Raw genomic sequence first — 27548 nt, forward strand, 5'->3', positions numbered from 1 at the left:
TTAATATACAACGCGTCCCAACGTATTGGAATTCTCTATTTTTTGAGAAATAACGGATCGTGTCGTGTCGTGTCGCGTGTCGGTGCTACTTAGGTTACAGCAACAGATATGTGGGGAAACAATTGTTGAATCCCAACCCTTTAGGGTAGACAGGCTAGCATCAATTTATGCCAAAAGAAATATCATGGACTTCCCATGGTCGGGTGCCCCTCCAACTCGGCATAAGCACCGCCTTCACTTTCTAAGCTAGAACCACGTACTAAATGTCCACCAGCAATGCACAAATGCTGGAGAAACCATCATAGAATTTTTCCAAGCACAAAGTCCACCTCCTTCACAAAAGCTATGCACTCGCCCACTAATGTAGAGTCAGCTTGGCACTGAAACCACCATATATACCTCAGTAACGCTAGGAAAAAACCAAGCAACAGCCTTCCTGAAAAACATGTATGACCAAGAAAATTCTGATTGCCAACAAAAATCACCACAATGAGACAAAAAATAACCACAGCTTGACCATGGCGGAAAGCAATACTTCCATGACAGTTACTCTAGGTAGAAAGAAAACGAACCAAACGTAATTAATCATCTCTAAAAATAATCTGCCAGCTTGCCACATGTTGTGTAATAGGTCATGTTGCCTTTAGACTATAAAAGCCAAAAAAAAAAAAAAAAACAAAGACAAGTAACTAAAAACTAAACTAGCCAAGCGAAAACGAGCCACGCTGCATGCGCCTGGTAGAGCCACAAGGGCAGGTGAGAGCAGGGCCAGCAACACTCAAGTGCCGCATCGGCGGCAGATGCGAGATTGGAAGAAGGTGAGAGGGATGACGATGCGGGCGACAAAGATAAGTAACTAAAAACTAAACTGCCGAGCGAAAACGAGCCACACACTGCCTGCGACTGCTAGACCCACGTATTGAACAAACACAACACCAGCATGTGAAGTAGTTTTGAAGTGGTCAAATTTCAATTTTACATGTCTTCAATAATGTAGTAGTGGAGTCCTAGTTTGTAGGGGTTTATTTCTACACGTTTTAGTTAGTGGGATATGTTAGTGGGTCTTTGTTATTGTTATCATGTTGTTATTTTCTTGCTGAGTAGTTTTTAATGTTATGCCTATTCAATAGGCTTGTGATCTGTTGAGTAAAAGTACGATAGTTTTTCAGCAGCAATTTTTTGTGTGTGTCCTCTTCTACTTTTTTGCTCTCTTTAGAGGTTATTGAACCATACTTGCCGCTTGTTCTTTTTCAACAATCTGGTATCAGAGCCAGGTTCTGGGTATTTCGTGAGCATCTCTATTGCCAAGATGGGTGATCTTCAAGTCGTTGGCGGAATCAAGAAGCTCAGCAACCAAAACTACAATTCTTGGTCTACCTGCATGATGTCTTATATGCAGGGCCAGGATTTGTGGGAGGTTGTGAATGGAAACGATGTGAGACAACCGGAGGCTGAAGATGCGAATGGGACATTGCGGAAGTGGAAGATTAAAGCGGGCAAAGCCATGTTCGTTTTGAAGACGACAGGTTGAAGAGGATGTGCTGGAGCATATCCGAGATGCGGAAACTCCCAAAGAAGCTTGGGATACGTTCGCCAAGCTGTTCTCTAAGAAGAACGATACGAAGCTCCAACTCTTAGAAAGTGAGTTGTTGTCGATGGCGCAACGCGACATGACGGTCACTCAGTACTTCCACAAAGTGAAGACGTTATGCCGAGAGATTACTGAATTGGATCCGAAGGCTCCGATTGGCGATACCAGGATGAAGCGGATCATCATCCATGGTTTGAAGCCAGAATTCAGGAGTTTTGTTGCTGCCATACAAGGATGGCAAACTCAGCCGTCGCTTGTCGAATTCGAAAATTTGCTAGCTGGTCAAGAAGCATTAGCCAAGCAAATGGGAGGAGTCTCGTTGAAGAATGAAGAAGAGGCACTCTACGCCAACAAAGGCAAGTGGAATTCCAAGCGGCATGCCCACGGTGGATCCAAAAAGAACAATGACAAGGCGAGAAGTCATCAAGATGAAGGGAGCGTTCGTGCATGGAAAGGTTCTAAGAACCACGGCAATGGCCAAAAGTTTGAAGGGAAGTGCTACAACTGCAATAAAAAAGGTCATATGGCGAAAGATTGCTGGTCAAAAAAGAATGCCATCGAGAGTAACGCTGCTACTTCAAAAAACGAAGACGAATGGGATGCTGAGGCTTTCTTTGCTATAGATAAGGAGGAGCTAGCCCTTACTGCAACAACATTCAATCAAATCGATTATGAGAATGATTGGATTGTTGACTCGGGCTACTCAAACCATATGACCGGCGATAAAGAAAAGTTGCAGAACTTGTCGGAGTACAAGGGAAGTCGGGTGGTGGTGACGGCGAATAACTCAAAGTTACCGATAGCCCACATCGGTAATACGACCGTCTCTCCCCAATGTAGCGATGCCGAGGTGCCACTCCAAAACGTCTATCATGTTCCAGGTATGAGAAAAAATCTTCTCTCGGTAGCACAATTAACATCTTCTGGCCATTTTGTTCTGTTTGGTCCACAAGATGTGAAGATATATCGAGACCTTGAGATTACAGAAGAGCCAGTAATGAAGGGACGAAGAACGGAGTCTGTCTACGTAATGTCTGCGAAAACCGCATATGTAGACGAGAAGGAATGAGACGGCAAACTTATGGCACATGCGACTAAGTCACGTTAGCTATTCCAAGCTAGATGTGATGATGAAGGAGTCGATGTTGAAGGGACTTCCACAACTTGAAGTGAGAACAGACACTGTATGTGCAGGCTGTCAGTATGGAAAAGCGCACCAGTTGCCGTATGAAGAGTCTAAATTTAAAGCGAAGGAACCATTAGAGTTAATACACTCTGATGTGTTTGGATCAATTAAGCAAGCCTCCGTTGGTGGGATGAAGTATATGGTGACCTTCATTGACGACTTCTCGAGGTACGTGTGGGTTTACTTTATGAAGGAAAAATCTGAAACTCTTTCAAAATTCATAGAGTTCAAGAAGGTAGCGGAAGCGGAGGTTGGTAAAAGAGTTCGTTGTCTACGCACCGACAATGGGGGAGAGTACATCTCAAATGAGTTCACAGATTTCCTTCAGAAGTGCAGAATATGCCATCAGTTCACATGTGCTAGCACTCCGCGGCAAAACGGGGTGTCAGAAAGGAAAAACAGGCATCTGGCAGAAGTATGTCGAAGTATGCTTCATTCAAAGAATGTTCCGGGACGGTTTTGGGCGGAAGCTATGAAGACTGCGGCCTTCGTGACCAATAGGCTTCCTCAACAAAGGTTATGCTTTTGTTCACCCTTTGAAAAATATATGGAACATGAAGCCTGCTGTTGGTCATTTTCGAGTTTTTGGATGCGGTGCTGTGTATTTGTACCTGACCAGTTACGTAGCAAGATGGAGAAAAAAGGCTGTTAGGTGTATCTTTGTAGGATATGACAGTCAAAGAAAAGGGTGGCGATGTTGCGATCCAACAACCGGGAAATGCTACACACCTCGGAATGTGGTGTTTGATGAAGCTTCCTCATGGTGGTCCTCGAACAAGGAAGTACTACCGGACTCGGATGTTTTTAAGGAAATGTTAGAAATTTCTCAATTCCAGTTGAGTTCAAGTGAAACAGAGGTTGCAGACGACGATGTAGATGTTGAAGAAGGCATAGCTCAAAATCCTTGGCAAACAGGTGTATACCAAAGGCCAAGCGAAGAAGATGAGCCAAGTGGAGCAAGTACACCAACTGCACTTAGAAGGTCAACAAGAGCCTGAAAGCCAAATCCTAAGTATGCTAATGCCGCCATAGTAGAAGAGGCAGATGCAAAAGAGCCAGAGACATTTGAGGAAGCGTCTCAGAGTTCGGAATGGATTAAGGCTATGGAAGAGGAAATTGCTGCGTTAGAGCGAAATCAGACTTGGGAGCTCATACCAAAGCCAAGAGATGTGAAGCCTATTTCTTGCAAATGGGTGTACAAGATAAAGCGCCGCACATATGGATCAATAGAGAGGCACAAAGCTCGTCTGGTAGCTCGAGGGTTCTCTCAACAATATGGACTAGACTATGATGAAACATTTAGTCCAGTTGCGAAGTTTACAACTGTACGAGTTCTACTGGCACTTGCAGCAAGCAAAAGTTGGAACTTGTGGCAAATGGACGTGAAAAATGCATTTTTGCATGGGGAGCTAGATCGGGAGATCTACATGAGCCAACCAATGGGCTTTCAGAATCAAGATCATCCTGAGTATGTGTGTAAGCTCCGGAAGGCTCTCTATGGGCTAAAACAAGCACCGATGCCTTGGTATGGTAAGATTGCTGAATTTCTTACTCATAGTGGTTATTCGGTGACATGTGCGGATTCTAGCTTGTTTGTCAAAGCTAAAGGAGGGAAGCTAGCTATTTTGCTGGTGTATGTGGATGATTTAATCATCACAGGAGATTGGGAAGAAGAAATTCTCCAAACCAAGGAGAATTTGTCAGTTCGCTTTCAAATGAAAGAACTTGGACAGCTCAAACATTTTCTTGGTTTAGAGGTCGACTACACTCAGGAAGGAATATTTCTCCATCAGCAAAAGTATTCAAAAGATTTGTTGAAGAAATTTGCAATGCTTAGATGCAAGCCAATCTCAACACCGATGGAGGCAAACGTCAAAATTTGTGCTCATGAAGGGAAAGATTTAGAAGATGCTACCATGTATCGGCAGTTGGTGGGTAGTCTTATCTACTTAACTTTAACAAGACCGGATGTTTCTTTTGCAGTTGGTGTGATGAGTCGCTACATGCAAAATCCAAAGAAGACTCATTTGGAATCAGTTCGTCGAATCTTGAGATATGTGAAGAGCACGCTTGGCTATGGTATTATGTACAAGAAAGGTGGAGATTGTAGACTAGTTGGCTACTGTGATGCCGACTATGCAGGTGACCATGATTCCCGGCGTTCAACTACTGGGTATGTCTTCATGCTTGGGTCCGGAGCAATTTCTTGGTGTAGTAAAAGACAACCAACGGTGTCTTTGTCAACCACGAGAAGCAATACCGAACAAGCGGCGACGGCGGCTCAAGAAAGCACTTGGCTTATGCGGTTATTGAAAGACTTGCATCAACCAACAGTATGGTGTCTCTTTGTACTGCGACAACTTGTCGGCAATACGTTTGGCGGAGAATCCAGTTTTCACGCAAGAACTAAGCATGTGGAGGTGCATCATCATTTTATCAGAGAGAAAGTCTTGCAAGAAGAAATTGAGTTGGAGCATGTCAAAACAGAAAACCAAGTTGCAGATTTGTTTACAAAAAGCTTGAGTAGCAATAAGTTCGAAAGTTTCTATCATCAGCTCGGTATGGTGAAAAGAGTAGAAGCTGGTGTTGAGGGGGAGTATTGAACAAACACAACACCAGCACGTGAAGTAGTTTTGAAGTGGTCAAATTTCAGTTTTACATGTCTTCAATAATGTAGTAGTGGAGTCTTAGTTTGTAGGGTTTGTTGTGGGATATGTTAGTGGGTCTTTGTTATTGTTATCCTATTGTTATTTTCTTGCTGAGTAGTTTTTAATGTTATTCCTATTCAATAGGCTTGTGATCTGTTGAGTAAAAGTACGAGAGTTTTTCAGCAGCAATTTTTTGTGTGTGTCCTCTTCTACTTTTTTGCTCTCTTTAGAGGTTATTGAACCATACTTGCCGCTTGTTCTTTTTCAACACCACGGGGGCAAGTGAGAGCAGGACCAGCAACACTCGAGTGCCGCATCGCGCGGCAGATGCGAGATTGGAAGAAGGTGAGAGGGATTGCGATGCGGGCGACAACAAAATTAACAGCCACGGTGTACGCTATGAGTACAAGTTGTTTGAACGGAGAACAGACGCGCGATCCGGGACAGCCACAGGGCGGCCCGGGCAGAGGGTCCGAAAGCAAATTCTCGCTGCCACGCGCAAATCATCACTACTGCCACCGCTCAGCACACCGTTCAGAGCAAGCATTACATTCTCATCCCCGTCTCCCCGGGACAAACAGGCCGACCTGCATTGCTGCCCCCCCCCCATTGATGAACCCCAGATACCAAAGATTCCTCGTACTATAAAAGAAGAATCAAAATCGGACATAAAACAGTAAAAAGCAACAGACCGGGGCAATCAAGCCGACATCCTAGTTCTTCGCACGCGAGAAGAAATCGTCAGCCTGAATATTATTCAAGCACGACACTTTATCTCTACCCAAGGACCGAAGAAGAATCGACGGGCGCTCACAACCTAGCCGACACGGGACAGAGCTGCAATCTGGTCGGGAAGTGGAGACTCGGTGCACAGAGAGAGAGAGACAGAGACAGAGACAGAGACGAACCTCTCAATCTGATGGCGGCGCGAGGCTGGTATACAAGCGGCGGAGGAGCGGCGAGGAGGCGGAAAACAGAAAAAGAATGAGCTACTTGTGCTCTTTTGAAGTGAACAATTTTCCGAACAAAAAAGGAAAAGTAGAACTATTTTAAAACGAGGGTTGATATCACAAAAAAAACCCTCAACGTGACAAATTTACCTCCATTAAGTTTCGTTAAATTTTACCATCAAATTGCTAAGTTGGATGACACATGACGGTTAATGGGTGTGTCAGTTTAGGGTTTTACCCATCTGTTTGTCACAGATTTACCGGTTTATGATTTTTCGTAATATTAATATAATTTAACGGAAGGTAAATTTATCACGCGCCGCCGCACGCGCACCCTCTCTTCCCAATCGCTGAGAAGAGAGAGTGCGCGTGCGGTGGCGCGTAAGCGAGTCAAGTCGAGAGAGAATCTAGGAGTAAACAACGACGGGGTCCTCGGCCACAGTCCTCTTCACGGTGTCCTCGAACCGCGACCCGAACGAAGACGAAGATAGGAAAGACGATTCAGAAGATGTCGCTCGAATCGAAGCCCACCTCCGCGCTCTCTAGCCGCTGGAGATCGAACCCCAATCGTGGTTGACCAAGAGGCGAACACCGAACGGAGCGAGCAAATGCGAGAGGGTCTTATGGGTCACTGGGTGTGGGGACTGGGAGAGAGATATATGCCTGATGGAATTGATAATTGAAGCCTGGAGGTGAAATTTAGGAAGAATAAAGAAAATTAGGGTTTTACTTTTTAGGCATTCCGGTTCCGATTCCTAAAAAATTAGAACCGGGAACCGGAACCTTCCACTCTAGAACCGGGAATCGAACCGGACTCGCTGGTCCGATTTTTCGATTCTCTATTCTACCTTGAAACCGTGCTCACCCCTACTGAAGCCAGTCTGGTGGAGTCTGTGAGTCTCTGGCTGCGGATCTTTATGTGATTCTGGCCCCAAAAAGCAATCCTTCGATTTGACTTTTTCTTTGTTGTTGGTTTTTTCTGATTTGATCTGTTAAGTTCATTGTAAGAATCTGAGTGAAAAAGTATTTATATGCAAAGAGAAGTTAGTAAGGCGGAGCGGATGTCCAATTTATGACTATCGTATTTTTGTAATATCGCGACGAGAAACAAGGTCATATAATCACCAGCTGAACGGGGTTAAACGGCAGTCGTTATAGTTCGGTCCGATGACAATACAGTGATTGGGGTTTACTCTCATCCGGTCACTCGATATGACAAGTGGATATAGGTGGGGGAGTTGAGCCACCACGGGACGACTTAATTGCTTTCAAGGGGTACGAGCTTTAACTATTTAGACTATATGATGGGGTTGAATTTCAGCAAAGCTTGTTGCGGTCTTCTGAAGAGGGCTCGGCCATAAAAGCGGTTCGTATTGAACAATGGGTACTGGGAATCGAACCCGTAACCAATATGATCCAGACTGATTTTCAAAATGGGCCAACAATTCTGAATTGTCTTATAAGCAACAGGATGTTCCATTTGCACAGAGTCCTCTAGTCAATCCATTGGGTCCAAGAGTAACATGACACACGTGCCTTCTTCTTTTTTTTCTTAATGGGTAACATGACATATGTTTTAACCTCACAAAAAACGAATCCGACAACTTTCGTAATTCCCCAATTTGCGGTTTTGGGGAAAATCATAAAACATTTTTGCCCCTCCCGACATTGGCAAAAAGCCAAGTTCCAGCCTTCTTCCTCTCTTCTAGGGGGTGACGAGAAGAAAGTGACAAAAGGTCAAGAAATGGCAGCCTGGAAAGTGCAATCTTTCCTCGTCGCCATGAAAAAAAATCTCATCAACAACGACATTCATAATCATTTCTCTCTCTCTCTCTCTGTCGTCGACCCTCTTGGATGATGCGCCAATGATGATCGATCAGCGGATGGCGGTAAGTAATTCGAGACAAAATTTATCATGCGCGATTGATCTGTACAGTGCTGCCCCGATCACCATTGCGATAATCAGTTCCGCAATCATTATCGAGCTCATTATTTTCTACTTCCTCACTTTCGATTCGTATGAACCGGGGCTTACGGCCGATGGAAAAGGAGACTTCCGTGCACTCATTTTGACGGAAGAGCTCGTGACTTTATCCGACTGATGAATGATTACGGACATACATGATTAGGGTGACCATCCTTTGTCTTTTATTCAATTGTACTAATATCCGAAAGACAAATTCATGGATGCAATCAAAACAAATGCAATGGAATTTCCAAGCCCTCTCTCTTTTTCGTGCTTGAGATAAAAGGGAATTTCCAAGCCCCCCCGTTCAACTCGTCCAAGTCGTGCCGGGTCTCATACCAAGTCCTCGTTGCCTCGTTCATCCCCAACTTCGACGCCTGCCCCTCCTACGACTTCGAGACCACTTGGATTTCGCAGGGTTGCACGAACATCACGACCCGGTCCCAATTCTAATCCCTCATCCCCAAATCCTAGTTGAGTAGCGTTGCCACCAGCTGCAACCAGTCGCTTGAGAACAGCTCCCCCTGCGCCGTCCCCAATTCCACATTGAGTAGCGTCACCACTAGCCGTAGACCGGTTCCATGGACTCACCCGAGAACCAAACCAGACCGAACCGATGTTCAATTCCCAGGTGATTCCAGGAACTAATGGGCAGTTTTCAGTTCCCATTTCGTGGATCCGGTCCTTAGTAGGTGATTCCAGGTACCCATTTTGCGGAATCGAGCCTTAGTGGGCGGCGGTTCCCGTTTCAGGGTGGGAATCGCCCACCTTGGCACCAATCAGCCCTACTCTCTATGATTTTAAGACGGGATGCAAAGAAATTTTGTTTGTTTCGCGGTAAATGAATGATTTGAAAAATAATTTCATAAAAAATGATTGCTTGTATCGCTTGCAAAAATGAATAACAAAAAAATATTTTCATCGTCTACAAAAATGTTCAGACATAAATCATTATCGATAATAAAAATATTTTTCATTAACTAAGTATTTCAAGTGACACAAGTGATCATTTTCAAGAAAATATTTTCCAAATTGTTCATTTCCCGCGAAACAAACGAAGCAGTAGTATTAGATCCCTAACAAAGAACTCGTTAGATGATAGACATTATGATTTTGGTAGGAATATGGTAGACGTGCCGTAAAACTTTTGTTACGACATCTTACACTCTATTACGATGAAATGTCATAACATTGTAATAGAATTTGTGACTAACAAGGCACTGTGATTTATATATTCTTTTGGACAGCAGCCACCGTTATGCTAGCTATGTCCTTTACAAAATTATTCAACTAAACATTCATCCTTTATTTTCTCTCATAATAGAAAATTGGAGGCACTTACTTGAGTAATGCTAGGAGGTAGAAAATTTGGTCCACTGCCGGTGTAGACAATCTTTTGACACATCCACCATTAAACGAGCGAAATGAGTATTTGGATATAGCTATGTAACCACATTCATCAACATGCCACCCATTCAACGGTAAATGTACGGATCTCTATGCCGACAGAGGACGCAATAATAATCATTTTCATAGTACTAGTTACACGACCAAAAAAAAAAAACATAGTCCTAGATACGCAAAATCATGCAAACCATATTAGCAGTTCGAGTTACCTTAATTTTTATTTTTTTTTAACGTTGTTCTTATTTTAAGGATCAATTTTCAACATGCTTATTCCAAAGGGCTTTATCTAAGCAGCAGGCTCTCTTGAAGAGGTCAGATTCCCGTGAAGGAAACGACAAGACGTGGAGTGACGGCAATATTATCCTGGCGTAATAAACTTCAATTACTTTTGCTTGGCGCCATTAAATTTTAGTCAATCTCCCTCGAGTCCACCCGGACCATGGCGCAGGCGCGACTAGCCAGAGGCAAAAACAAAGACAATATGAAAATGAAAATAGAACAGGAACATGTCATTTTCGACACCGGGGCAAAGCAAATGGGGCACGCACCTTAAGTCCCCCTCGTGAAGTCGAATGAGGTCAAATCCAACACGCCCTTCGTGCCCGCCAAGGAAAGAACGAAGATGCTTCTTCGTCCGATGATTTGAGCTTCGGTTGGAATCCAATGTTAAGTCATCAAATAATGATTCACGCATATCCTCCACGTCGTGCCCAATCAGCACCAGAAACTTGTTCTCTTCCACCGCCACGGCACACAATCCTGGGTTTTTCCTCCTTTTTTTCTCTTGCTTTTTTTTTTGCGGGGGGGGAATTTTTTTTTTGGTGTCATTTTTGGGTAATATTCTATTGAATATCTCGTGTGCTTTCATTATCGAGTATCTCTTATTAAGGAAATCTTATTTAATCATGACGTGTATGTAAATTTCGGCGCATATGAAGTAAAGATAATGCGATGGAAACAAAAAATCATAATTTTCTACCATTTCTTCACAAGCAAGGTCCATTTTTCTTGTGCGATTTCCGGCTTTTATTTTTTACTTTTTGGCTATTTCGCAAGTGGGGCTATAAATAATTACCGCAGGGATCTAAAAATGTATTTTTTGTGGATCTCAAAAGCAATTGGTCGTACGTTTGGTTTGTTTTTGCTCGAAGTGTGGCCGATTAATTAGTTCCTATTTGAGTTTGATTAGTTCCTAGACCTTTACGAGATGACATGAGTTCTGACTGACACTAGGGAAGGTTTTCGGCTATGGAGGTCCTTTGTGGCGACGTTCAAGACAATAATGGTTAATTTCGTTAGATGTGTACAAGATGTACTCATACGTTACTAGAGGTGCGCATCAGTCCCGGTCCAACCTAGGAACCGAACTAGATCGGCCGGTTCTAGGTGGTTCCTATGGGAATCGGTCTGATTCCCAGTTTAAAAAATTTGGAGTCAAGAATAACCGATATGGTCCCCAGTTCTTGGGAAGGAATTGTACTGATCGGACCAAATCGGCAGAACCGGCCCAGGGTATATATATTTTTGTTGTTTTTTATAGCTGAAACAATAAAAAAATATTGAAGATAAAATATTTATGGCAAAAATCATAAGGAAAAAAAAAATAACACCGCCGGTTCTAGGGTGGACATGATCAATATTCGATTTCGGGGTGAAATCAACTTATCCTAAAACCGATCACCCTTATATGATACAGAGTCAACGGAATAAATTTGTTTGATAAAGTCGCGTTCCACAATGATTTGAGCTTTGCCTGTTTATAATTCTATCTCCTTCTTTCCTGTTCATTATTTTTGTTAGATTCCGCATGATTCACAACATAGCAATGCCACGTCCATTGTTCGTGTCGTCTAGCAATGTTTCCTTAGTACAATCTTAGTGCATCGTAGCATTGCTCCTCGCTACTATTGGGTGCACATGGGAGGAAGACTATCTTAATTTGTCGAATCTAGTGGAGTGGATGTTCCAATAGACTTATAGATTATTCGCATTAAGGATTGTTCACGTTGGTTTTATGTGGGATAACAAATGTGTAGGGTTTCTTGAAATAGTTTAAGTTATCGAGCCATATCTTGGGACTCATAATATCGAGAAACCTCAAAATCGTTGTCATTCCATCTTTTTTCAAATGAGCTATTTCGTAGCCAAGAAACAAGATAACCTAATCCGCACTTCGAGTGCATCTCGTTATTTGCTGCGTGCCTTTCGTAATAATACCAAGTCACGAATTCCTTATATCTCGAATAAAATGATATCATGACTCGTACATTTTTCGATTTGCACAGTAAAAGAGATCTGATTTTACAAGCCATGGATTCAAATGATATCATCACGCATACATTTTTCGATTCGCGTTACTGGTAAGAGATTCTCACCCTAACATCGCAGGCAAACAAAACACAAAGCGAGCTAGAACGAAGTTAGGTTCAATTTACGTTTTCAAGCTGGCACTATTTCTTTTGAGTTTTCAGTCCTAGCTAGGGAACAATTGTCCAAAAAGTCTCAAATCTATTATACGGAGGTCAATTCCATCCTAAACATTTCCATTGTGCCAATTTAATCATAAAACTTTTGACGATTTGCCAATTGAGTCATTAACCTTGTGGAGATTTGCCAATTTAGGGTGCGCATGACAATGTTTCTATGCCGGGGAACTATTTCTACTCAGAAATGGTTCTTTTTTATTCTGTGCCCGGAAATAATTTCTAAGCATTTGAAGGCGTTTGGTAACTGTCCAAAATTTCTATTCCTGGAATAGAAAAATACAGAAATGCGTTTGGTAACTACACAAAATTTCTTGTTATTAATAATATTTTGAATTGTTTATTTTTTTTTCTTTCTACCCAGGCCATGGCCGGTCGCCGGCGGCCGGCGACCGGCGGCCGGCAACCGGCCACAACCCAAGAAGAGCAACACAAAAAGAAGAAAAGAAAAAAAAGAAAAAGAAGAAAAAAATTTGATTCTCAAAATTGTGCCGAGAAACAAGAAGCAACTTTTTTTTACTTCTTGTTTCTCGGCACAAATTTTTGCAAAAATGTGCACGGGAACAAAAAGTTTACCAAACGCATTTCTGTTCCCAAATTATTTCTGGGAACAAAAGAACAGAAATTTTTACTGTTTGGCACGTTACCAAACGGGCCCTTAGTCCTAAACATATTCCTTGGATATTTGGATGGAAACACTATATTGGTAAATCGTCTATACACTTAAGACTAAATCAGTAAATTATTATAAAGATGTACGACTAAATCGGCACAATCGAAAAGTTTAGGACTAGATCGATAAATCATCAAAAAATTTATAATTAAATTGACACGATTAAAAGGTTTCGGGCTGAATTGGCGTATGGACGCAATTCTCTCCGTAAACATGCCTCGTACACGGGGACATAAGATGGCAGCACGAGGCCATGCCCACAGTTTAGCCAAAACTAAGGATTTGATTCGGTCCGCAATGAGCAAGAGGACCAGGCGAAGCTGCAGCCTGCGCTTCATCCATGTCTGACGGTACAGACTCCACAATGCGCACCTCAGACAAACCCAGAAAAGCATGGGGGCCAGACACGATGGCTGGGCCCCGACATTGGGAATTGCGCACTAGAAATGATTCACTCGGTTCCGACACGCAGTAAACGGTTGAAAGAGAGCGACACCTACGACCTCAACTCTCTTTCTCTCTCGCGCGCGATTTGTCAAAACGACTGGCCTTATCACATTTCGTTGTTCCTCTCGCACCTTCCGAACGTCCTTCTCTAAGTTCTCTTTTCCGTGACCTAATCGATATTTAACTACCGTGATAAGATACGATGCTTCAGCTTTCGCCATTGTCTTAGTTGACCTTGAACCGTCGTCGTCGTCATCGCCGCATTAGACCTCTGACCGGAGTCTTCGCGTTCTGCCCCTGAATTCTCGCAAGGCCTTGTTGCGGACCTTCCGGTGCGATCCGGTTCGCGGGTGTAATAAGATGAACATTCAATCCTTGACGAAGACTTCTCGTGGGATGTTTTGGTGAGGTGAGGATTGGCTGATAAGGAGGGGAGGGAAAGCAAAAGGCTGCTTCTCTTTCAAGCCCCGATTTCCTTCGTGGAAAAGAGAGGGAAATGCCATTTGCCATGTATGCTTTTGTGGCTTTTTCAAAAGCGGCTTTTCCTTACCCGAAAGGAAATTTTGACTATGCCCCGGGAAACTTGACGTGCACTTTCCAATGGTTCTTTCGTCAAGTTGGGTTTATCTCGCCGGAACAAATAAATTATTTATGCTGAATATTTCTCTAGCATTTTCAATAACATTTTCGCGGTGCCGGCGAGAGGGGGAAAAATCTCTATTCGTACGTATTTTAAATTTCCTTTTCCGTGGGTCGTGAGCTCCATGAAAGTTCCGATGATGCGCCCCACCTAATTTGTAATACGGCCACGTTCGTAAATAAGACTAAAACCTTGTTTAAAGGAAAATTTGACTTGCGAATTGGAAAGTGAACCGTGTTCTTTCTTTAAGACACAACGGCAGTTGAAGTCATTTCCAAAGTGACCATGGGTAATATTCTATTGAATATTTCGTGCGCTTTACGAGTAATGTGTTAATGATTCACGCATATCCTCCACGTCGTGCCCAATCAGCACCAGAAACTTGTTCTCTTCCACCACAGCACACAATCCTGGGTTTTTCCCCCTTTTTTTCTCTTGCTTTTTTTTGGGGGGGGAATATTTTTTTTGGTGTCATTTTTGGCTAAAAAATTATAAAAAATTAATTAAATTATAAAAAATTAAAAAATTTCAAAAATTCATAAAAATCAGAAAAATTCTCAGAAAATCCATAAAAATCAGAAAAACTCAGAAAACCCATAAAAATTTACAAAATTCCGAAATTGAAAAAATTAAAAAAATTCATAAAAAGCTTTCTGGAAAATAAAAAGAGACAAATTTCGGGAAAGTAAAAAGTTTTAATAAACTTTTCCCCAAAAAAAATAAAAATAAAAAATTCACATAATGGCTTAGAATAAATTAAAAAATTCCGAAAATTCATAAAAATTAGAAAAATTTCAGAAAAATCCCATAAAAAATTAGAAAATTAAAAAATTCCCAAAATTCATGTAAATCAGAAAAATTCTCAGAAAATCCATAAAAATCAGAAAAACTCAGAAAACCCTTAAATATTTGCAAAATTCCGAAATTAAAAAAATTAAAAAGATTTCATAAAAAAATTTCGGAAAAATAAAAAGAAACAGATTTAGGGAAAGTAAAAAATTTTAATAAATTTTACCCCAAAAAAATATAAAAAAATTCACATAATGGCTTAGAATACCTGTGGCCACCCACTTTGAGTGAAATTTAAATTTTTGAGGTGCCCAGGTGGTATTTTTGAAGATTTCTTAGTTTAGGGATTAAAATGGATTTTAAACCCCTAAAAAGGATTAGACAAACCAATAAATCATGCTTATTGATTTTTTTTCACTTATAACTTGTACTTATAGTTAAATAAAAGATATAGATTCGAATACAAATAATTGGGAATAGAAATTTTGTACAGTTACTAAACGCATTTCTGTTCTTTTTCTATTTCAGGAATAGAAATTTTGCGCAGTTACCAAACACATTTTTATTCTAGAAATAGAAATTTTGTGCAGTTACCAAACGCATTATTTTGCTCAGAAACTCTTCCAGGAAATAGAAATAGAAAAAACTATTTCTGAAAAGAAATTGTTCCCAAAAATAGAAACGTTACCATACGCACCCTAATTGTCTGAAAAGTCCCAAATCTATTATATGGAGGTCAATTCAGTCCTAAACATTTCCAATGTACCAATTTAGTCCTAAAACTTTTGACGATTTGTCAATTGAGTCATTAACCTTTTGGAGATTTGTCAATTTAATCCTAAACCTATTCCTTGGATATTTGGACGGAAACACTATATTGGTAAATCGTCTAAACGTTTAAGACTAAATCGGTAAATTATTATAAAGGTTTATGACTAAATTGATACAATCGAAAAGTTTAGGACTAGATCGACAAATCGTTAAAAGGTTTAGAACTAAATTGGCACAATTGAGAGGTTTTCGGATTGAATTAGCCTCTATACACGGTTCCCTCCATAAACCCGCCTCGTACACGGGGGCATAAGATGGCAGCACTGAGGCCACGCCCCCGGTTAGCCAAAACCATGGATTTGATTCGGTCCGCAATGATCAAGAGGACCAGGCGAGCGCATCCATGTCCGAAGGGAACGCTCCACGGCTCGTTCCCACACATGGACAGACAGTACAGAGTCTACAGACTCCCACAACATGCACCTCAGGCAAAACCCAGATAAAAGCATGGGGGGGGCAGGCACGAGGGCTGGGCCCCATTGCGCACTAGAAATGATTCACTCGGTTCCGACACGCAGTAAAACGGTTGAAAGAGAGCGACACCTGCGACCGCAACTCTCTTTCTCTCTCTCGCGCGCGATTTGTCAAAACGACTAGAAATGATTTCACATTTCGTTTTTCCTCTCGCACCTTCCGAACGACTGACCTAACCGATATTTAACTACCGTGATAAGATACGATGCTTCAGCTTTCGCCATTGTCTTAGTTGACCTCGGACCGTCGTCGTCGTCATCGTCGCCACGTTAGACCTCTGACCGGAGTCTTCGCGTCCTGCCCCTGAATTCTCGCAAGGGCTTGTTGCGGACCATCCGGTGCGATCCGGTTCGCGGATGTAATAAGATGAACATTCAATCCTTGACGAAGACTTCGCGTGGGATGTTTTGGTGAGGTGAGGATTGGCTGATAAGGAAGGGAGGGAAAGCAAAAGGCCGCTTCTCTTTCAAGCCCCGATTTCCTCCGTGGAAAAGAGAGGGAAATGCCATTTGCCATGTATGCTTTTGTTGCTTTTTTCAAAAGCGGCTTCTTTTCCTTACCCGAAAGGAAATTTTGACAATGCCCCGGGAAAATCGACGCGCACTTTCCGACGGTTCTTTCGTGAAGTTGGGTTTATCTCGCCGGAACGAATAAATTATTTACGCCGAATATTTTTCTCTAGCATTTTCAATAACATTTTCGCGGTGCCGGCGAGAAGGGGGGAAAAATTCTCCATTCCTCCGTATTTTAAATTTCCTTTTCCGTGGGTCGTGAGCTCCATGAAAGTTCCGATGATGCGCCCCCCCACCTAATTTGTAATACGGCCACGTTCGTAAATAAGACTAAAAACCTTGTTTGAAGGGGAAAAATTTGACTTGCGAATTGGAAAGTGAGCCGTGTGTTCTTTCTTTAAGACACAACGGCAGTTGACGTAGAAGAGTGGCCGTCGATGACTTCACACATGTCTTGGTCCTCCCCAAAAAAAAAAGGCCGAGGAAAAAAAATTCATAGATTAAGGAAAGGTGAACTGCATGGAATCTGGGTATATTTTAAGTGCATATATGTTGATTGGGAACATTCCTGATCAACCCAAAAAGGGCCCCTTTATTTACCGCAAACCCACGCTGCCAAGCAAATGATGAGATTACCCAAAAAAAAGGTAGGCACTAGGTAGGATAAAAGAAAGAAAAACCACAGTCGACAAATCTGACCCGAGCTTTCGAGCGAGAAAGAAAAGTATCGCATTATATCGTTGTCATAAATTTAACACGATCTTTCAAACTTATAAAAGAAATATGCACGGTGTAAACCGTGTTACAAAAACGATATATCTCGTCTGTAACCGAAAGGTCCTAATCTGGAAAAAAAACGACTTTGAGCGTTTTTTTTATGAAGATAATCTTTTTGATGCTTATTTAGAGAAGACGGTATGATTCCAATGCCGACGAGACACCGTGAAATCGATAGCAAGACGAAGTGGGTTGTGTTTGGAGGGCTGAGAATGTGCCGTTATTAATCGCTTATCAACACGGCGAGAGCTGTGTAGGTCGATAACAGACAAGACAACGATAAGACTAAACGAACGTTAAATGACGTTGTTTTTGTAACAGTGGTGCAATATTGTGTGTTTTTTTTTTTATCGTGTTGATCAAATATTGTGTTTCCCGTATTAAATTTATTTTAGTGAATTTTTTTTTTTACTTTATTCTTAATTGGTCAGTTAAAAAAGAAAAGGTGGGTAGGCTCGCGGTAAGAAACGACTGTTCATTCACTAATCTCTCACGTGATGCCCTTTTTTGGAGAGAACCCCGCAGCTCTATTATCGACAAAATTGAAATCCGAAATGATCCTCCTTCAACTACTGCCCCCACGCGCCGTCGCACGGCGCTTGATCCGCACTCGCCGTCTTCTCCTAAATAAATATTCCGATTAAAACAAGGCCAAATCTAATTGACCCGGAAGAGGGCGAGTATCGGTGAGATTGTACTCTCGCGAGTGCTCTTCCTTGCTCATAACGTTGGTGAAGGATGAGCGATTCGCATCTATCTGGGACCCGACTAATGGAAGCATAGCTTTCATAATTTATTTAGCTATTAATTTAACGTTTCTTTTTTGTGTTTTAGATTTTAGGGAAAATGATACGAACTGTCTTTGAACTTGGGTTCAGTATGCAATGTAACCCATGAATTTTTAATTTGTTTAATGTAGGCCATGAACTCTAGCCTAATGTTCAATGTGATTTCCGAACTTTTAAGTTGTTCAATATAGTCTCTAGACTTTTGGTACATATTCAATGTAGTCCATAAAATATATGAAAATGTTGAATATAGTTTCAAGGACTAAATTGAACGTGTATCAAATGTTCAGGGACAACAATAAACAGATTAAATATTCATGGATTATATTGCACATCGGGCCAAAGTTCAGGGATTGTTTGCGTAATTTTCCTTAGATTTTACCACCATGATATCGTCCATCAACATCTTTGGATATAAAAAAAATAAAATCTTAAGCATCTACATGTGCAATAAACAATATTTTTCTCTATAATATCTTGATTCGTGTTTTCGATTGGCTTTATAAGATTTTTTGTGCGATGACCGTTCCATTTACCTTTTTGTTTCAACCTTATATTTGCATCAAGAAGACTTAATCCCGTACTAAATGAATCAATGTTTCTTTTATTTGGTCCAAAAACACCTCCATTAGGTCTTACCATTTAGTGAATTTGAATTATCAACTTATATGATCGCTTGAAATGCATATTCGTTTTATATCCTTACACCTTCGATAAACAATGCGTATGTATTTATGGCAATATCAACACGGGGGAAAATTAAGAGATCACTCCCAACACAAAATAAAGTGAAGTTCGGTCCATGTTGATTGCATCGTGTTCGAAATCAAGTCAACTTGCTTCGTACTGTGTTATTAATTAGTTCATATTCAAGTTAAGTTTGACTAATGTAACATTTTTAACTAACGAAACAAATTCTGACCCCCCAAAAAAATAAAAACTAACAAAACAATTTGATTTTCAATTAAAGACACACGAATAGCACGTTCAAGTTACCTCACTCAATTTGTTTCGAGCCATAAATGTACATTTGTAAATTGATCGTACACATCAAAACTTTGAACATCTATCTAGCCTAGACCTATCAAAATGGGTTAAAAACCCATATCTTAACCCGTATATCGCTAAATGGGTCATAGATGGATTAGTTATACTCACTAAATGGGTATAAACATAATATGAGTGTTTAATTGGATTATAAATGGGTCATATAAACTCAACTCATATTTCTTGCTTTTATTTTCATATCAGTTTGGGTATGAATTTCTCTAGATTGAATTAAATATGGAAGTGTTTTACCAATATGGGTCAGGTCGGATATGGTTATTAGATTTGCATTACATGAAAATAGGTTAAAATGAATCTATTTGCGTTGGATCATTTTCGATCCGACACATCCATTTAACAGGTTTAATCTAATCTTTACTTAATAAATTTTGACCCAAAAAAAAAAATAAAGACCTTTACTTATTAAATAAAAATACGAACTGAGTGGGAACTATCGCTAACTCGCGTTAGCTTAACCACCGAATTTGGTGGGCTGTCGGGGAAAAGAGGCAGCGGCAGAATTGGTGGGAATCGGGAATGTCCAGCCGCCGCCATTCCCAAATCCGTCCACGGCCCCGCGGAAATTACCGACCTTGCCCTTCCCGCAAATAGGAAATTTTATATTTTTTTTCACCGCGGGCGGCGGCGGTGAATCCGGGGGACGGCACGCGCCGCGGCCGCGCGCGTGGACGCGGCCGGCAGGCCCGCCCGCAGTTTCAAGATTCGATGTCAAGCGAACGACTTCCCTTCCGAGCAGAGATATAACATGCAATTGCATGTGTGTCTTGTCCAAACGACTCGCTCAGCTCGCTCTTCTTCTTCTTCCTTTTCGTTTCGTTTTTGTGTTTTTTTTAGAGAGAGAAGTGGTGGGGCAGAGAGCAACGGCTCGGAAGCAGCAGCAGCAGCTGCAGAAGAGGCGAACTTGCCTCTCTCTCTCTCTCTCTCTCTCTGTAGGAGACTCGCCGTACCTTTTTCTCTCTCCCCGAATGCTGCTCCGCTTCTCTCTCCTGGGTTTAAGCGGTACATCTCTTTCCTCCTCTTTCCCCTCTCTCTCGCTTTTCTCTTTAACCATTCTGGTTGTACTTTAAGGTTTTTCTTTTTTATAATCTCGATATGCCCGCCGGGCACTTTCTTGATGCTCTTCTTCCAAGACCCATCTCTCTCTCTCTCGCGCGCGCGCTCTCTTTCGTTCTCCATTTATCTGAACTCCAGCGAATCTTAACACTTAAGTCTCGCCCGCCGCCCCTTTTCCTTTTCCTTTGATCTTCGGGGTAAACCGCACCCGAGCGCCTTCCCCCTTTTTCCCTGGTAGCTGATTGCGTACGGTCGTGCTCCGAACTTTCTCTCTCTCTCTCTCTCTCTCTATCCGCATTTTCGACGTGATTCGGTGGCCTTTTTGGTTCTCTGTGAGTGCGCTGCGATTCTTGAATCGACCCGGTTGGTCATGTTGTGTGCGCCGGATGGTCTTTTTCAGCCCGTCTCGAGATTTTTGGAATGCCGTTTTCCGTTCGCTTCTTTGTCTGTTGCCTCGTGTCCGCGAGCTTCGAAGTGCTCGGCGAAGTTGATTTTTTGTGGTCGGGGATGGTAGATCGTTTGTCCTGACGACTCTCCGTGATTTTCTTCTGTGCTGGTTGTTGCAGATTGGAGAGTGAGGTGCGTGTTGCTGTGAGTAAAGAGAGGGGAAATAGAGGAATGAAGATGGTGTGGAGATCGAGGGGGAGGAGAAGATCTGCATCTGCTGTGGATGGGGCGGACTTGAAGATCTACGTGCAGTTCTTGCTGGGGTTCCTGTTGATTTTTGCGGCTCGCATTTCGCTTGGCGACACTAATCCTGGTGATGGTAAGGCTGGATTTTATACATCTCTCTCTTCTTTTCTTCTTCTTTTTTTTTTTTTGGGGGGGAGGGTGGTTGAAGCAACTCTTTTCTGGGTTGCTGAAGGAATGGAGGAACTGGGGGAGCAATTACTGTTTCGAAAGGGAGGAAAATCCAATTCGGGAAAATTGAAACTAGAGTTTCCCAGATGCCGAAACAAATATTGCCCCTGTATGAATTGCTCCAGTTCGATCAGTTAGATCAGGATAGGTCACTAATTGTTTATTTCAGTTTTTGGGTAGCTAGCTGATTATACAATTTGAACAGTTTGGACTCTTTAACTATGTCACTCCCAACTCTAAAATCTCTCCGAAGTTAAATGAGGATGGATTTCAAGTTTTTTTTTTTTGTTTTTTGGTTAATCATGATTGCAGATTGGGGGGTTATCTATGGCATATTAGATGGAAGATGCCAGTTTTTGTTAAATTGCTTTTCAATCGATTTTTTCGCTTCTCCATCACACTTCCTGTGTTTTTGTTCATTTCTTTTTGAGAAGTAAAGGTACTTACCAGAACTTAATCATCTGCATTGTTGCTTGTTGGTGTAGTTACCGCGATAAATAACTTGTATGTGGCTCTGGGATCCCCTGTTCTTCCTGGGTGGGTTGCTAGCGGAGGAGACCCGTGTGGAGGTTCATGGCAAGGAGTTATTTGCAATAACACCAATATAAAATCAATGTAAGTTTGCATTCTTTTCCTCTCGAGAATTTCCGCGGATGTTCACGTCACTCATTTTCCATTTTTATTTGACCGCGTGGCTTCACAGTACTATTAATGGAGCCAATTTGGGAGGCGAACTGGGGGATAGCTTGGGGACCTTTGCTTCAATCAGAACTATGTAAGTCTATTTCCTCTCTCCGTCTTAGCACGAGCATCTGTTTGGATGCAAAAGCGGCATTCGTGTCTCCGTGAATGACTCCAGTAATGTTTCCCATTTCTGCGCGATTGCTCTCGTCACTACATAATGAAGAGGCCTTCATTGAAGGAAACTTAGCTGAGTGATTCGCCTTATATGGAGTTTGGGAAGTGTCGATGCTAAAGTGGCATTATTGATAATAGGTTTGTTCTATTCCAATGTATGATGTACTAATTTTATCTCACTGAGATGCTACGTTATCATTTAGTAGGTGATTGTGCTATAAGATTGGCTGAAGATAGTCATTCTACCTAGATGACATACTGTGGCATTTGTGCTAAACTTCAGACCCGTTATGTTCCTCTCTAGGCAATCTCATGTAGTCTCGTTGACATATTTCCATTTTCTTATTGCAGAGATCTCAGCAACAACCGCATAGGCGGCAGCATTCCATCAAATTTGCCGGCTACCATGCAAAACCTGTATGTTATTTTGTGATTGACTGAGGAAAACAACTTTTGCTTTTTCTGTGTGTGCCTCATTTGTATGAAAGATGTAATAGTTGTCACTTTTGGCAGTTTTCTTTCAGGTAATCAGTTCACTGGAAGCATCCCAAGTTCTGTGTCTTCTCTGACTGAACTGTCGGCCATGTAATCACTGCTTTCTTAACTATGGCTTTTTCTTTCAGCTGAAACTCGATTACCTTTGCTGTTATCTCTTCTGAGCTTTATCTTTCTTTGTATTTCAGGTCTCTAAATAACAATCTTTTGAGTGGTGAAATTCCGGATGCTTTCCAATCCCTTACAGGATTAATCAATTTGTAGGTTTTTGTTATCTACTTCACGAAAGCCTTATATGAATTTTCTTGACATATGTCGTGATAGAAAGTGTTCCTGTGCAGCGACTTATTTAGTAATAATTTGAGTGGGCATCTTCCTCCTTCTATGGGAAATCTATCATCTTTGACCACCCTGTGAGTACTTACTGTACACGCGAGATGCATATGTGATCGTGAATTCCTTCTCTGTTATCTGATTTTACTCCTGAATTTGCAGACACATACAGAACAACCAGTTATCGGGAACCCTTGATGTTCTACAAGATCTTCCCCTAAGAGATCTGTACTTTTCTTAACTTTGCTTAAAATTACTTTGATATATTTGTTGGAATTTATAGTGCTTCATTCCAAGTTCTGCTTTTTCATAGCCCTCCACTTATTTGCATCTTTTTATGTATCGTGTTGTACAGGAATGTAGAGAATAACCTTTTCTCTGGACCTATACCTTATAAATTACTGAGTATCCCGACCTTTAGGTGAGAGCTACTTTTTAAATGCACTCTGCTACTTCATTAATGTATTTGCCGTCATGCTTAATCATTTTTGCCCACCTTTCCATCATTTTATATTATTCTGATATGATAGCAGAGGAAATGGTAATATCTGTTGAATTTATGCTACTATTGCACTCTGTGATCTTCATGGGAGATTTTTTATTGCATAAGTTTGGTAACTCTGTGATTGCTGAAATTGAATTTTAAGCGGCCATGATGGCATAATTCTTTGAACTCTTTTAAGTATGTCAAAATGTCTTGTTCTTCTTCCTTGGGGACATTTATATTTGACTTTGGTGTGTCAGGGGCACATTTTGCTGATCGCTTTGTAATCTGCAGGAAAGATGGAAATCCTTTCAATAATTCCAGTGACACTCCGTTACCTTCGCCTTCGACCCCAACGCCGCCATCATCAGGGACTCCTTTTTTCGGGGGCGGGCCGCCGTCTTCCACTAAAGCACCGCCAAAACCGGCGGATGGACCATCTGCAACAGAGCAATCAAAATCTGGTTCCTCAAAAAAGTCTTCCACCAAAAGAATCGTCTGGATAACAATAGCAGTAGTCTTATCATTTATGATTTTGGCTCTAGCAGTCGCACTTTCCATATCTGCATGTACTAGAAGAAGACACGAGGTTGACAGAATTCCCAAGAGGCACGACATCGGTGCATATAATGGCAAAAGAGAGAATCCTAGGGAAAATCCTTCTTTAGTCCTGCCACTGAGTCATGCAGATAAAGGCAAGTAAACTGGTCCAGTCTTTGGTGCTGTATAACTGACATTTTAACTGCGTCAATTTTTTGTCAAAGCTTGATCACTAAGATGGAGTTTCTTCCTGCAGTACCTAGAGAGACAGCTGTGAAGCTGTCGGAGGATCATCAACCAGAGAGCAGGAAAGTGTGGGCCGTTCCGAGGACACAAAACGAGCGAGAAAGAAATGCACAGAGAACTGGTCTGATGCCTGATGGGGTAGATCAGGAGATTGATGTGAGTGCACTTGATGTGTACTTGATACCTCCTCCCCCACCCCCTCTGCCTCCTCCGCCGCCTCCTCCGCCACCACCCGAAATTATTGTGAAGCCCGCTGTGCCTGAAGAAACAGAGGCCACAAAGCCTTCCACGAGAACTCGTATTCCTCTGGTTTCTGCCAAGTCCTTCAACATTGCATCCCTTCAGCAATTCACGAACAGCTTCTCTCAAGAAAATCTAATTGGAAGTGGCATGCTTGGTAGTGTGTATAGGGCAGAGCTTCCTGATGGCAAGGTAACAGTTCGTATGGCTAAATTTTTTTGGGTTCCAGTTCTTTTGATGCCGAGCTTCTGATATGTGATTCATTTATTTTTTTTTATGTTAAGCTGAATATTCAGTTTTTTAAATCCTGGACTTTTCACTCGTTCTGATAAGCTCATATATATGATTGATGGCGCGATGTGCGTGCTCGAGTATGGACCTTCTGAAGAATGCTTCCAGTTCAGTACATTTTCATTGAAATCGATTCGAGTTAAGAAAGGCAAAGAGAAACATAACTTTTGTTTCAGGCGTACGACTTCTGAATAGACTATACTATCATGTTCCTGATTTATGTTAGGGGTTTGGGTTGCTCTTACTATCCGGTTGTCTCATTGACTATTGCTTTATTGGTTGAGACTCTCTTATTTGTCGTCTAAATTCTTCATAATGTCATAGTATGATATGGGGAATCAGCTAAGCCTGGCACAATTCACCATAACATCCATAAGATGAAGTTTACAAATACATGGGATGCGGCATTTTCGAATTTGTTGTGTGAACTTTAGACAGATGCAAAAGGATTTTAAATTAATGTTCAATTCTGTTACCATACATGAAATGGACGTGATCTTGCTTGAGTGGCTTGAAAGTTGTTTCGTCTCGCAAGTGTATACTTACCTGTAGTTTTCTGGATGGTTGCACAGTTGCTGGCGGTCAAGAAATTAGACAAGAGGGCTTCCAGTCAGCAGAAGGATGTCGAGTTTCTGGAATTGGTGAACAATATTGACAAGATTCGACATGCAAACGTCGTGGAACTCATGGGTTACTGTGCTGAGCATGGCGAAAGGCTTCTGATATATGAGTATTGCAGTTGTGGGACATTGCAGGATGCGCTTCATTCAGACGATGATTTAAAGAAGAATTTGAGTTGGAATTTCCGCATTAGGATGGCGCTTGACACTGCCAGAGCCTTAGAGTAAGTCGATCCATATTCAGGCACAATTAGAGCGGGGTTTCTTTTAATCCTGTCTGATTATCATGTAGAAGCATTTGCTGTATAATGAGCTAATAGTGTAATTATTTTATGTGCACAGGTACTTGCACGAGGTCTGTGAGCCACCTATTGTGCATAGGAACTTCAAGTCCTCGAATATTCTCCTTGACGATGATCTTTCTGTGCACGTTTCTGAGTGTGGTTTAGCTGCATTGATTTCTTCAGGCTCAGTTAGCCAGGTACCCTATTTTCAACTTGACGGGATGTCAAAATGCAGCAATCCATCCCATTGTATGCTAAACCACTCATAAAAGTTCCCTCTAATACATCCTCTTATCAATTTTGCCATTTGGAACAACTGTAACGGGAATCTAAGCCATGTACGAATTCACTCATCCTTGTCATGCTCGTTTGTCATCCAAAATTTTCAGTATGAAGTGATGAACTAGCGGGTTGGTTTTGTGGTAGTACTACTGTTGCTTGAAATTTAAATTAGTTTGTTTCTTTTTCAGTTGTCAGGGCAACTTCTATCTACTTATGGATATGGAGCTCCCGAGTTCGAGTCCGGAATTTATACAATCCGAAGTGACGTCTACAGCTTTGGGGTAGTCATGTTAGAACTTCTGACTGGCCGAAAATCCTATGATAGGTAAGACCTTAACTTACAGTTCGGTTTGATAATTGGGTTACAAAATTTGTTTCCAGGTGTGGCTTTATCCGAATTTTTTTTTTCCCTGATAAATCATTTTCAGGTCACGGAATCGAGGAGAGCAATTTCTGGTTAGATGGGCAATCCCTCAACTCCATGACATCGATGCATTGTCCAGAATGGTCGATCCTTCTGTTAAGGGGCAGTATTCCGCCAAATCCTTGTCGCGGTTTGCTGATATCATATCTCGCTGCGTTCAGGTGAGAGCTCTCGGCGCTTCGAAGTGTTTGTATTATGCTTTCAGATCTCTCTCGCTCTCTCTCATTTGTTCTTGTTTTCACAGTCGGAGCCAGAATTCAGGCCATCGATGTCGGAAGTAGTCCAAGACCTCTCAGACATGATTAGGAGGGACCCTTCTCCATGAGATCATAGCTCAAAGACCATCATCAACAAACACTCAAGGAATGGTGACCCTCTACTTGTTAATGCCTGATGAATCGTGAAATTGATCTGCCATGATCCCATGAGGAATTCTTTTGTAAGCAAGCTGAGAAGAAGAAATGGCCCTCTTACTAACATAGGACATGTTCTGATTCCGTATCCTTAAAATGATTCGAGCGGGCGATCCGACAGCATTATGCCCCTCCGGAGGAGGTAACGGAGCTCAAGATTCTGGTCCGATTCGTTTGTGATCGTTGCTGTTGTGTGCGTGCTAAGCATCAAGACGATGCAGGAACGGAGAATGTTCAAAACCCCCAATCGTTTCGAAATCCTTGTTTTGTTTTTGGCTGATCTTGATAAGCTGAGGTTCTCTGAACTCGGTGTCCGTTGTGTAGGCTTGTATCGGATATGTCGTTGTGCTGCTCAATCTTTTCCGGCTCAATTCAGAGTCAGTTTGCCTTTGTCAAGTATGCACCATGTAGAACTGCTCTCGCCTATGTAATTCTCAAAAAACAAAAAAAAATTTGTCTCTCTTCTTTTGGTAATTGCAAACTGTAGAAACCAAAGATTAGCTAAAATTTCATTTGTTTCACAGAAAATGAATGATTCGAAAAATATTTTTTTAAAAATTATCATTTGTATGAATGAATAAAAAATATTTTCATCATACATAAGTTATTGATTAGCTATAAAAGTCTTTTTAATTAAGTAAGTGATTATTTTGATTATTTATTTTTTCGCAAAATAAACGAATTTAATTAGCTATTTATTTAATCTAAAGTAGTGTCTGATTTTCTGAGTTCTAGTTCCGTCAGACAATGACTATCGTTTTCAAAGAAAAATGGGCCAATCACCGACCGTGCTTTCGAATCGGCCAAGGTACGAGGGGGCAGAATCCAGCGGTTCCCACGTGCGGGCCCCTTCCCAACACGAACCCCCGGGAGTTGTCGGGAGGGGCCCGCGCG

General features: G+C 41.7%; 1 protein-coding gene across 1 annotated transcript; it reads left to right on the forward strand.

Annotated features, from left to right (window-relative positions):
• Positions 1 to 20087: 20087 nt before the first annotated feature.
• Positions 20088 to 27116, forward strand: LOC115682369 (protein STRUBBELIG-RECEPTOR FAMILY 3-like). Its single transcript, XM_056302349.1, has 17 exons — positions 20088 to 20229; positions 20850 to 21049; positions 21630 to 21759; positions 21848 to 21919; positions 22354 to 22419; positions 22516 to 22587; positions 22686 to 22757; positions 22839 to 22910; positions 22993 to 23058; positions 23186 to 23251; positions 23609 to 24009; positions 24111 to 24532; positions 25204 to 25475; positions 25594 to 25732; positions 26006 to 26142; positions 26246 to 26402; positions 26486 to 27116. Exons 2-17 carry the CDS (start codon positions 20902 to 20904, stop codon positions 26564 to 26566), a joined length of 2373 nt encoding a protein of 790 aa, XP_056158324.1. The 5' UTR covers positions 20088 to 20229; positions 20850 to 20901; the 3' UTR covers positions 26567 to 27116.
• Positions 27117 to 27548: the final 432 nt, after the last annotated feature.

This window comes from Syzygium oleosum, unplaced genomic scaffold, assembly GCF_021117445.2.
Source record: "Syzygium oleosum isolate NSW1041296 unplaced genomic scaffold, Sole_v2.1 Sole_v2.23, whole genome shotgun sequence".
NCBI lineage: Eukaryota > Viridiplantae > Streptophyta > Magnoliopsida > Myrtales > Myrtaceae > Syzygium > Syzygium oleosum.